The sequence below is a fragment of the Ostrea edulis genome, chromosome 2, assembly GCF_947568905.1.
Source record: "Ostrea edulis chromosome 2, xbOstEdul1.1, whole genome shotgun sequence".
NCBI classification, from domain to species: Eukaryota; Metazoa; Mollusca; class Bivalvia; order Ostreida; family Ostreidae; genus Ostrea; species Ostrea edulis.
Window position 1 is genome coordinate 59071200 of NC_079165.1, and position 13203 is coordinate 59084402.

Here is a 13203-nt window from a genome sequence, read left to right on the forward strand (position 1 = left end):
TTCTCCACTCTCGTAAAGTATTCAAATTTACACTCCGAATTTTGCTGTGCATATGCAAAACATGATGCATAAAACGACTGACCTGTTTAAAAGATGCACCTTAATTAATATTTATATTTTCAAAAACAGGTAAAAGTAGGTAGAGGTACAGTACACGACACGAGTTTTATACACCCCACCGTGGAAAGACCACGGTGGAAAATCCACGGAGATACACCGTGTCCTCTGTGTTCCACGGTGTGTGTTATTTGCGAATACACACAGCTGCTAAGAGCTTTGTTCTGGCCACGGGCGCCTTGCGGGAGATGTGAAAATGTGCCGCAGGCCAAATAATCAAGATAAGGGTGGAATTTTAAGAAAAGAAAAAATGTCAATATTTTCCCCCCTGATACTTATATTGTTTTTCAGCATATTGAGCCGATTCCAACGATTCCAAACACTATATATTATGTTTTTAAGAAAACCTGGTTTTGACTTTTTTTCTTTTAGTCTTCTTTCTTCATTAAAATATTCTTAAATTCTATGTTTAAATAATGCGTACTTGCAGGCAATTCCTGTTTTGAATGCGTATAAGTATATTCAGTAAATGAAAAACATACATGTACAACATGTGATAGGGATATTTAATAATTACCGATGTGCTCTCTCTCTCTCTCTCTCTGTGTGTGTGACAAATGCGCTGTTTAACATAATTACCTCCATCATATTGTGTTGATATGCATCTTGACAAATATAACTTGATCCAATATAGAAATTAGAGCATTGTCGATGATTAACAAATTGGAATTAATTTATTACGTAATTAATAGAAGCAAAAATACTAACCATCGAATGATTTATTTTTAAAATCCCGAGTTAATTACATTTGACCGAGACTTATGTTCGATGTACTTTGATAGAGGTTTTCAAAAAAAAAAAATGTTCATCGGGAGTGTCTGGATAATGCAATGATTTTTGTATAATAAGTATATACCATGCAAATTCCTAGGGTCTTTCTCACAGTATAACTAAATTACGGTTAGCTAGATTGGGTTTTGACTTCTCATGAAAAGTGTGAAATATATTGGGTCGGCGCGATATCAGATCTAGTCTAAGATCACGGGTATCTTGCGCCGACCCAATATATTTCACACTTTCCGCAAGAAGCTAAGCACTTCTGTTGATTTCAAATACACGGATTAGCTGACCCCCATTGTTCTACTGAGGCGAAAACCCCTTCGAATTTGCATGGAATGTACAAGTTATACACAGGTCATTGTTATAGTCATACATCATAGTACCGCTAATCCGACAAACATTTTTTTTTATATTTTGAATAAGTTGTTGAATGACGAAGTATGACCAAACTGCAGATTGAACTTTATAGAGCCCCGTGCTAACATTACTTATATTTTTCAATGTATCAGAAGGGGTATGTTGCCGGTTAAGTTGTATAAATTTCTTGACAAGCAATAAAATAACAAAAATGGTGCTTAAATTTTCCGATTGCGAAAACCTTTCAAGTTTTCAAAGTACACCCTCTCCGATTCTACGTGCTTGTAATCAATATTTAAGGATGTAAATCCTCGGTGTCAAATGCAACTAGTTCATGAAAAAAAAAAAAAAAAAACTAATATAAATATAAACAGAAATGACTTAACGATTATTTGCTTTTCATATACGCTATCGATTATTATAATCTTTAATTTAATCTTTAGATGCATTAGATAATGAAAGCAAGAGAGAGAGAGAGAGAGCATGGGTAATCATTGATTATAATATTCATGAATGTATGCAGATACGGGAAGTTTAATACGTTCAGTATAAATCTTGAAAGTACAATTTCTTTCTGATTAATTATCCATCCCCTTTCATTCTGATATTTTTTTTTATTTCCCATTTTGTTTTCTTTACATGTTAAATTTTTCGGCTGGTCCGGGTTAGGACTAATAAATGAGCCCCCCCCCCCCCCCCCTTTTTTTAAACGATGTTACGTGCTTAGCTGTCTATCTCCCTCTCAGTCAAAACTAAAATAAATGCATGCTATATATACTGCAACATCATTGGATTTACTGAATAATTCTTCGATTGCACATTCATAATACATGTTAATGCAAGTGGACTATCTAGGCTTTTTTTTTTTTTCATCTTCGTTAGTTGAGATTATTCGTTCATTAATGTACACATTTCTTTGAACTGCTGTTTATCAAATTGAAATTACTGGCATGTGATTGTCGTTGTTCATGACCCTTCTCTTTTATTTGGTGAAATTGTGCTGCACGTGCCGTGAAACAATGTACCGACGAGTGGTAGGAATAACACAGGTGTTTATATACAGGATGTCGAGAATTTGGGCGTTTCATAAAAAGGTGTGAACGTCTGCAGGGAAGTCTACATACGGATATGAACCGAAAACACCAACGTATCATTAAACAACAATTACAAGAAATGAATTATTTATAGCTAATTTCTAAATAAGCAATGGGGTGAGGGCATGTATGCTGGCCAAGCGAAAAGGTTTTTTGGGTGAATCATTTCGGAAATTATTTCTTTGTTTTATCACACGGAGGTACACGGTGGCATCGACGGAGGTACAGGTGACATCCACGGAGATGCGCGGTGGCATCCACGGAGATCCTCCGTGGACTTCAATGTCTAGCTCGCGCGGAAAAATAGGACTTCAAAGGTGCCGACAATTTTAAAGGTCCACCGTGTTTGGGGCAAATTTGTTCCACCGCGTTGCGTGGAACACGCATAAAACTCGTGTCGTGTACTGTAGCTACTTTAAGTAAGTTTAAATATCTAGGTAGCTATTAATAGCTACATAGGTAGAAATAGTCTTTGGACTGAACCTGTCAATGACGATTGACATAAATCTGTAATTGCTTTTTAGTTTGCCAGGATGACCATCCAGAGAGCATTTGTTTGACATGACCCCTTTGTCGGCGTTGGCATTATACCCTAAGGAATAGATTTAACCTGGGCTATATCTTTTAAACCAAAGGGAATAGGGTTTTGGTATTTCACATATAGATGCCTTATGAAGAGACATTTCTTTTGATACCAAGATTTTTGACCTAGTGACCTTGGGTTTTGACCTACTTTTCAAAAACTTTAACTTGGGCTAAGAAACCAAGGAGGATATGGCTTTGATGATATCAGTGTATGCGAATGATTTTTAATTTACCAGACCAAATTTTCTTATGTGCAAAATTCAGTCTTTGTGCTTAATGTTTCTGACTACAAGCCTATAGGGCAAGTGAGAGTACAAAATTTGGTAGCCCAAATAAGATTTGACTAGCCCAAATGTTGGGTAGGAATGATTCAACATAATTCGAACTTTCAAGTTTAAACATTTTTAATGAGTATAATAAAACAAGTTCTGCTCTCTTTCAACTTCTAATTCTGTCATTTTACAGTCAGTATCTTCAGAATCCTCCAATTCTGATTCTTCTAGTTTTTCATAATCACCCTCATCCTAATAAAGGTAAAAACAAGGGTTAATCACTATCTCAGTCATAAATTCTGAACGTCTGAGGCGGTCACTTGTAGTTTTACTTTGGCACAAAGTGTTTAAACCATTTGTTAACACCTTTTATTATTTTCATGTCCTTTTACAGAATCAATTCTGTAATTATCAGAGCCAGACACGAACTTATAATTTGCAGTGTGTTCCTTTCTACACCAGATGCAATATATGAGATCATCATTGTATTCAAATCAGGGCCGGTTCTCCCGCCAAGCACGCTAACATTTTCTTTGTCGCTTTGTTTCCTCACACTTCTTCTTAGGCCAACGATAAAAATTGTTGAGTTTCCGCTAACGTTCCAGAAAAAATAGGGTAGGTAGGTAGGAAATAAAAAATTTTTTTTTTAAATTTTATTTTTTCAAAGTATGCAAAAACATTGTAAACTCTAACAAGTGTAGTATAGGAAGGAGGAGAAAATCTTTGGCTGGACCGGGAATCGAACCCGGGACCCCTGCATTACTAGGCAGGTGCTCTTACCATTGAGCTATCCAGGCCGATATCCAATCCGTATAGCCCTCATTACTACATTCCTCCCTCCTTAAGATCAATTATAATTTTATAATTGTCTTTCAATATCAACCCAGGTTCTTTTCGCCCCTGACAGGCCAACCTGCACCACCAGGGGTGGTCAACGGCACCAAATGTGGTATGGGAAGGAGAAAATCTTTGGCTGGACCCCTGCATTTCTAGTCAGGTGCTCTAACCACTGAGCTATCCAGGCCGATATCCACGGTCCGTATAGCCCTAATTACTGCACAAGTTAAATGTTCTATTGAATTTTATACTTTCAAAATAAAATTTTGCTTAAATTGCATTGCAAGTAAACTTTCAATCATAACATTTCACCCGTTATTGGCTGAGGATTATTTCCAGATGTTTTATTAGAAACTATATTTTTCAATGAAACATATCTAGCATAAAACACAAAAGTTAACTCCTCTATGCCACTATGCTCTACAAGTACCAGATATATTGTTTCTACATTTAGATTGGTTGTCATAGGAATACTTCTATTGGATATGTTTGACAGGAAAATAATGTGATGGTTTTGAAAAAATATATTAAATCATCACCAAAATATCAACATCATTAACATATTTTAAGTTTATTAATACATTTCTGAATGTATTTTCACAATCTAAATGGAACAAGGGTAGGAAGACAGTCTGGGCAGATCCCACTTATCCTAATGGGATCCAACTCTCTTCTAGCTAAAACTTTTTACCGGACATAAATTTTTATTTTAAAAACAATCTGCACATTTTTTTTTCCTCTCGGCTCTCACCAGCCATCAACAACTCGGATGCGCTCACTGCTTTATTTGCGGTCTTTTTCATAGTGTTTTCAGTTAGAACTGCAGCAGAAACCAAGGATGTGCATACAAATTTGACAGACTGGACATTCATGTCTGTCACTCTGCATCATGACCTCCATATAAAACTAGGGTCTCCGTGTATACACAGTAATGACCGCTGAAACGATAGCATAAGACAGTGCATGGCTATAAATAGCCACCGCCTAAAAGCAACATAGGAGTTGGCAATTTTAACAAAAGAAAGTCTTCTATGAAAACATGACACTTGGCAGAGTCTCTCGACCGTCTGTTAACTTCAATTGTTAAATCACCGTTGCGTGAGCACGCATGGAGGTACTAGCTACTGGGTCAACCATCATCCATTCCATGCTGTTAGTTAGAAACATTATCAATGTTGTTTAAACGCTTGACACAATACCATGCAATTTTGTATATCATTAAAGCGTTTGAATGACTTCATCTCAATGTCTAACTAAAACGAAAACCAAGAACCGGGAATATATTTTTTCCGGGAAAATGACGATTTTTTTTTTTTTTATATCAAAAAAAAATTCTAGGGTCAGGACTATAATTTAGGGTCGGTCGGGTTAGCGGAAACACAACACATTTTATCAGTGGCCTTAGCGGCAACTTTCTCTGTAGGAACGGGTTGTTTCACTGATTTCCTATCAGAAATTGCACATTCTTTATATTTTAGTAGGGGATCATAATCCCCGCCAGAAATATATAACTGGCTTACAGGGCATGTGCGTCAATAATACTTGGTATCCCGATTTTACTAAATATGGTTATCGACGGACGTACTGCTTAATTTCGAAAACTGATTAAAGAATTTATCGACTGAAATTCACCTATCTACCCTGATTTACCTTGCGTATACACGTTTATTTGGAAAAACTTGCATAGTTTAACATGTTTAATACCGGAAATACTATAAACAAAACAAAAACACAATACTGGACATTTGGTCAGGAACTATACAAACTTTAACCGGACCGATCCATTTTTTACCGGAGATGTCCGACGTATTTTGCATACTCTGTGATATACACACAGATGCCTCATGAAGAGGCATTTCTTTTGGTACCAAGACTTTTGACCTAGTGACCTTGGACTTTGACCTATTTTTAAAGACTTGTGCTGTCCTATATCTTTCAAACCAAGTGATTGATATTGAACATGGAGATGTCTCGTGAAGAGACGGGGTCTACTTTTCTTTGCACTTTGTCACTCATTTTCTCCAACATATGAGTTGCCATTAGAGCTCGCTTTGTGTCAGAGTGTCCCTTTGGATTGCTCATTTTATGATATTTATATTTACAGTTCCAAAGACATACTTTGCCAATCGAGAATTCTCTTTCACTTTGAAGGATGATGTGTATATTAGATATCAGTCCTTTTCTGACCAACAAGAACTGGAAAAGGAAATCCAAAAGAGATGTCCATATAAGATAGACATTGGTGCTGTGTTTTCTCACAAGGTAATGTCTTATTTAATATCAGAGTTCTTGAAAAAAATCTTGCACAGCTTTTATTTGGACCAATTGACAAGCAAAGTAGGGAGATAATTAAGAAATTGTGAAAATATGGTGGTATCTTTTAAAATCTTCAAGAACCACTGAACCAGGGATCAACATTAGTGGTTTTCTGATTGCTTTGGTCAACTGAATTCTCGGTTTGGGCAAAAGAACTTTGGACATACTTGCCTGATTGGGTTATAGTCAATGTTTCAGTTTGGAATATTATACCTGACAAAAAAATTTTATTCTGTTCTTTATTCATGATTCGTTGCATGAAATCTTTGGTAGCATTTCTACTTTAGTGTAACATATAATTGACTCTGGTGTACAATTTAACCTGATCATGGTTTCATAGCAAACTCAGACCAAAACTTTATGTGACTTTTCATCTTTTCCATTTGTTTCTCCCTCTCAGTCTTCTGGTTTACATGTTTAAGGGAGAAACAGATGGAAAAGATGAAAGGTTAGATTGAAAATAAACAAAAATATGATTTAAAAAGGAAACCAGATTCTCTGACTGTATGGCAATTTGAATTTTTGAGGCTGATTGGCAAGGACACTGCTATGGTGTGTACCATACAATCTGTCAGAAATTGAAATCAGTCGCTAGTGCATCTTTATTTCTGACTGGCAATTCAACTTACAGAATAGATTGTATTCATTCACATTTTTCCTCTCCTAAACATTTTCTCAATGCAAGAGATGCTATATTATAATGAATGTGCAGGTCCCATGGATGCTGTTCCACAAAAACTAGGGAGAAAAATGGCTTGTCCTTCATTTTTAATACTACATACTGTTATACAGCCTGAAATGCCAGATATTGTCTTTGAAAATAGTCACTGGCCCGAAGACCAAGTCCAGTAAAATTCGGATTGAGGGGTGATCCAGTGAATTTCTCTCAAGTAAACAGCCCAGATACAGAGGCTTGAATGGCCAGTGTTCAAAAACGTTTTTCATTTATACTATATATACTGCACATCATACACTTCGGAAGTTATTTGTTTCTAGTTGTTTCACTTCACTGTTCTTCAGTTATAAAATTATAATATGATAGATTTTATGTGATATTCTTTTTTTTTATCGAGCAACTAATATTTAAATTCAGGCAAGTCAAAATGTCTATCCCAGTAAACCAGAAAACACAATACTTGTGTGAAAGCTTCCTTAATGAGTGGAGATTCAAATTTGTTTAGATCATTGGAATATATATATATTTTGAAAATGCCAATTATTAGTCTTATTAATGTAAAACTTATTGATATGTAAGCATTCCAATGTAATGTAGATCATATTTGACTAAGGTAGGGCATCAGTTGGGATTCAAAGTTTTACATTCAAATCTTTCCAAGAATAGCAGGGCCATTAAAAATCATTGTCAGTATGCAAACATTGCCAAGTTGTGTGAATTCACTGAGTAGTTTGATTTTTTTCATGAACTCTTTGGTTAAATTCAGGGTCAACGTTTACATAATATATGAATATAAAAAAGGGGAACAAATCTTGAAAGTCTTTTATTAAGAAAAATCTTCATCTCCAGAGCAGCAACTTTGTCATATTGATATTGGAGCATCCTCATGTTCTAAGGATTCAAGTTTGGTCAAAATCTTAATCCCATAGGGGCATAACATGGGGTCATATTTGTCATGGGAATTAAGAGGGCAAAAATCTTCTGAAGAACAGCAGGGCCAGGGTAATTCAGGGGAGTGTTGTGACCCATGGGCCTCTTGTTTAAAAATTCTTCCACAATGTCAAGATGTAGTTTACTAAGTTTAGCCAATATTATTATACCCCCCGAACGAAGTTTTGGTGGGGTATTATATATAGGAATCACTCTGTCTGTCCGTCCGTCTGTTTGTCTGTGCAGATTTGTGTCCGGGCCATAACTTCTCTGTTCTTTGACTTAGGCATACCATATTTGGCACACAGGTGGATCACCATGAGACAATGTGTCGAGTTCCTATATGACCTTGACCCTTGACCTCAAGGTCAAAACTAAAGGGTTTTTTACAATGGATTTGTGTCCGGGCCATGACTTCTTTGTTCTTTGACATAGGCATACCATATTTGACACATGAGTGTATTACCATGAGACGATGTGTCATGTACCCTCATGACCTCCATATGACCTTGACCTCAAGGTCAAAATTAAAGGTTTTTACAAAGGATTCATGTCAAGGCCATGACTTCTTTGTTCTTTGACATAGGCATACCATATTTGACACATGGGTGTATCACCATGAGACGATGTGTCGAGTACCTTCATGACCTCTATATGACCTTGAACTTTGACCTCAAGGTCAAAATTGATTATAGGGTTTTGACATAGTCATACCATAAGACATGGGTGTATCACCATGAGACTGTGTCATGTACATTCATGACATCTTTATGACCTTGACCTTTATGTCAAAATTATAGGTTTAAGCCATGGATTTGTGTTCGGACTATATCTTCCATTTTCTTCTACAAAGGCATACCATATTTTTACACTCAGGAAAGAGGTAATTTATACCTATTAACAACACCCTTTGGGCGATTGGGGTAAGCGGGGGGTATTCTTAGTGAGCATTGCTCACAGTACCTCTTGTTTTGATATGACATTTTGATTTTATCAATACAATTTATCTATTAAAATGGGTAAAATTTATTGGTTTTTTTCTTCTTCTTTTTACAGCCCAAAGATCACAAAACTGTGAAAGCAGCAGCATTTCAGGCCCAGGAAAAAGAACTTGTGTTTGATATTGACATGACGGATTATGATGATGTGCGGACATGTTGTTCGTTAGTACATTCAAATCAGAGAAAGATTGATCTAAATAGTGTATTTTTAGGGCTGTCACGGTTCCAAAAAATTTCGGGTTGGGTCGGTTCTAAAAAAAATTTACTTTGGGTTTGGGTATTTCGGTTCGGGTCTATATAACTATTTTAAAAATCTAATATACAGTTAAAATCAAAACCCTTAATTTTTTTTGTCACAATAATTACTCGGGGATGTGGACTGAGGTTTAGACTCGACATCCATGGTACTAGAAGCAGCATTGTCACTTCTACTCGTTTCCATCCATGCTTTCAATGTTTTGTCATTGACGATGTTGATCCTGTGGCGTATTTTCAATGCGTCTATCATATCTTACATATACTGTCATTATTTACAGTTTTGTCCACAATGCCATCATTTAACAATTGATCAAAATACAGCCACCTTTGAGGATTTTGAGTCATTTCGTTTAAATGGATTTCTAATAATGATTCTATTTTAAAAACCAAACCCAAACCGAAATACAGAAAAATGGAACCGAACCTGACCCAAACAACACGACCTGCGGTTTTTGGTTATTTCGGGTACCCATTGCAGTCCTAGTGTAAATTTAGTTCATCTCAAGCAAAGCATAATCATATTTATTCAGCAATATTACAGACACACAGAAGACTAATACCAAGTTGTTTGACCCTCCAAAAAAAGTCATAATACTGTTGACCTGCACATGCTTTAGAATCATGCACATTTCATGAATATCATTATGCATGCTCACATTAACATATATGGAAAAGGTAATTATATATTAGTGAATACCGATCTTGGTTGAATAGAAAATTTGGAAAATTAATGTAAATTGCATCAAACAGAAAATAAAACTTTTTAAGCCCTTCTTCAAAGAAGAGGGGCACATTGCTTTGCACCATTTGGTCGGTTTTGTCAGTAGACCACATCTTGTCCGCTCAATATCTTGAGTACCATTCACTTGATCATAATGATATGGCTATGAGTAGAACAGGACCCCGATTGAATTTATGGTCAAGAGTCAATTCACTCTAAACAGAGGAAGATATTGTCCACTCAATATCTTGAATTGTTTTGGCACTACTATCAATTAAATGATACATGTGTGTGACCCTTTTCAATTTTGCACCACTGGGAACATACATGTCTTTGAAACATTTCTTGTTGAACCTTGATTCAAACCAAGTGTAACCTTGGTAAAGCTTTTGGGTATCTTGGGATATCAATTTATTAATTCACAATCGTAATAATAAATCCTGAAATTAAAGTGTAACAAACACACGAATTTACACATTGACAACACAATGAGACATGGACGTTTTAACTAAACACATGAAATAGATTTTTAAGAGGACATAAATTCTGAAGATATTGCATAAATTGCTGTATGTAATAAGGTTCTGTCCTATTCAAGGGACTGGCAGAGAGAGTCGGATCAGTAAGATAGTGGCAGGAATGTGATGTGGGTTAGAACCAGTCATGCATATAATGGTCAGTCTGCCTATTTCCATGGATACGTAACGCTCACATTCAAAATACACTCAGCGCAAGGAGGTTAATTAATAAAACATAATTAGATATAAAACCAGCTAACTCTGATTACACAAGCATAATGAGTCATTTAATCAATGCGTAAAATGAATAAGTAACATAAATTTCTAGTTCACCTGAGTAAACCTAGAGGTGACTTTAGTGCAATAGTTCAGCGATCGTCGCCGTGGGTTAACAATTGAAAATTTTTAATGTCTTCTTGATAACTACCATTCCAATTCTTTTCAAATTTGATATGAAGCATCTTTGGGACAAGGGGGACTTCAATTATAAATTTCAGGAAAACTGAATTTTGCAACCCAAGGGTTTTGACTCCTGGACAGGTCCAAATTAATCATTATCATGTTAATGTTACATATATTATGTAAAATCTTTCATCAGTATAGACACTTTTGAGAGCATTTAAGTTTAAGAACACATTTTGTGTTATACTGTTGCTAAATATTAGAATTTAACTTTGATATGCAGAACAGGAAATTATTTCTGAATTTCATAGCTATTGGAGCTAGTGATACTTTAAACTAATACTCATATGACTGATAAGGCCTGTAGGCCTTTTGTATCTTTAAGTTCAGATACTCTACACTTAGATTATTTATAATGATGTCAAATATTAATCTTAATATGTGTTCATTTGCAATTTTCAGAGGAGCAGATATATGTGAAAAGTGTTGGCCCCTGATGCAGGTAGCAATCAAAGTCTTGGATCGAGCATTAGAAGGTATTATAGTTTTGATATTGTACAATCAGCAGTAATTACATTTATTACCTCACCTGAACTAAAACCTCAAGTGAGCTATTCTGATCACTTTTTGCCTCAATCATCTGTCTGTAAACTTTTCAAATTTTCATCTTCTCCAGAATCACTGGCCCGATTTCAATCATCCTTGGGTGAAGGGGATTCAACTTATTTGAAATGAAGGGCCATACCCCCTTCAAAGGGGGAGATAATCACGAAAATGCAAAAATAAGGTGGGCTCATTTAAAAATCTTATTCTCAAGAATCACTGTGTGAGAAAAATTGAAATTTACTTTAAAAAGCTTCCTGGCATAGTGCAAGATTCAAGTTTGTTAAAGTCATGGCCCCTGGGGATAGGGTGAGGCCACAATATAGGGGATCAAAGTTTTACATGTGGATATATATTTAGAAAATCTTTGAAAATCTTCTTCTCAAGAACCACTGGGCCAGAACAATTCAAATTTACAGGGCAGCTTCCTGACATAGTTCAGATTCAAGTGTAATAAAACATGGCCTTCAAGGGTTAGGTGGGGCAACAATAATGGATCAAAGTTTTACATGTGAGTATATGGGGAAAATCTTTAAACATCTTCTTGAGAACCACTGGGCCAGAAAAGTTAAAATTTACATGAAATCTTCTTAACATAGAGTAAATCCAAGTTTGTGCAATTCATGGTTCCCAGGTTTAGGGTGGGGCCACAATAGGGGATTAAAGTGTTCTATGCTGATATATAGGAAAAATCTCTAGAAATATCTATGGAACTATTAAAGTTCTTTCTGGCTTTTACATTTTATAGACATTTTTTACGGTAATACCTTTCATGTGACCTTGACCTGGAAGTTTGACCTACTTTTGATAAAAATCTGACCTATAGAATATGTCTTGAACTATTTATGATAGATGTTTCATATCTTGTGTGTATATTTCTTATAGCAAGACCTTATATTTCATATCATGACCTGTGATGTTGTAACCTTGAACTTGGAGTCTGACTACTTTTAATTTAAGAAAACATTACCTATTAAATATATCTAAAACTAGGGCTGTGCGGTGCACCGAAAATTTCGGTGCACCGCGATTCATACCATTCGATTCGATGCACCGATTACAAATTCCGGATTTCGGTTCGGTTCGGTTTAGATTTTACTTACACCAAAACAACAAATATGGCGTCCGAGTGATGTTGAAAACATGTGGTTTTTTATGCAACGGAGACTTAAATCACTACTGTGTTAAGAGTTAGCATTTTCACCACTCAGATACCAACAGAATATGGTCGGTAAGATCATTGCAGTTTATCTTTACATGACATATAGCATTTCTGTCAGTGGTGGAGTGAAATCAACATCGTAGGTAATGACACAGATTTGACAGTTAACATGAGAGAAGTAAATCAATAAAGGAGAGATTTTCAAAGACTCAATTGATAGAATTGTTGAATTTTTGCATATCAATGAAAACAATATCATATACATTTTAGATTCACTATAGATTTGTTTAATAATCCAAAACTTATGCAGCACATTAATATAACAAATTTTGATAGACTGTCAGTGTTTTCTTTTTTCTATCAAAGTTATAAAATGCCATTATGAATAGATATGATGTTTACAAATGACAACATATAGTTATATAACTTGAATTAAATCAAATCAAATATGCTACTCATTAAAATTGTTAATTTTTGTGGTGTCATTAGATAAATTGGACCTAACATGAACCGAATCGAAAATAACCGAACCGTGCTGTTCTGAATCGAAACCGAACCGAATCGAGCTAACCCT

At 35.5% G+C, this 13203-nt stretch overlaps 1 protein-coding gene across 4 annotated transcripts in view; it reads left to right on the forward strand.

Annotated features, from left to right (window-relative positions):
- Nucleotides 1-13203, forward strand: part of LOC125682587 (DNA primase small subunit-like) — a 38364-nt gene that overhangs the window by 765 nt on the left and 24396 nt on the right. For all 4 annotated transcript variants that reach the window (XM_056154584.1, XM_048923239.2, XM_048923241.2 and 1 more), the window contains exons 2-4: nt 6147-6304; nt 9021-9127; nt 11327-11400. In XM_056154584.1, coding sequence (XP_056010559.1) covers nt 6147-6304; nt 9021-9127; nt 11327-11400 — 339 coding nt within the window. The remainder of the gene's footprint in view (nt 1-6146; nt 6305-9020; nt 9128-11326; nt 11401-13203) is intronic.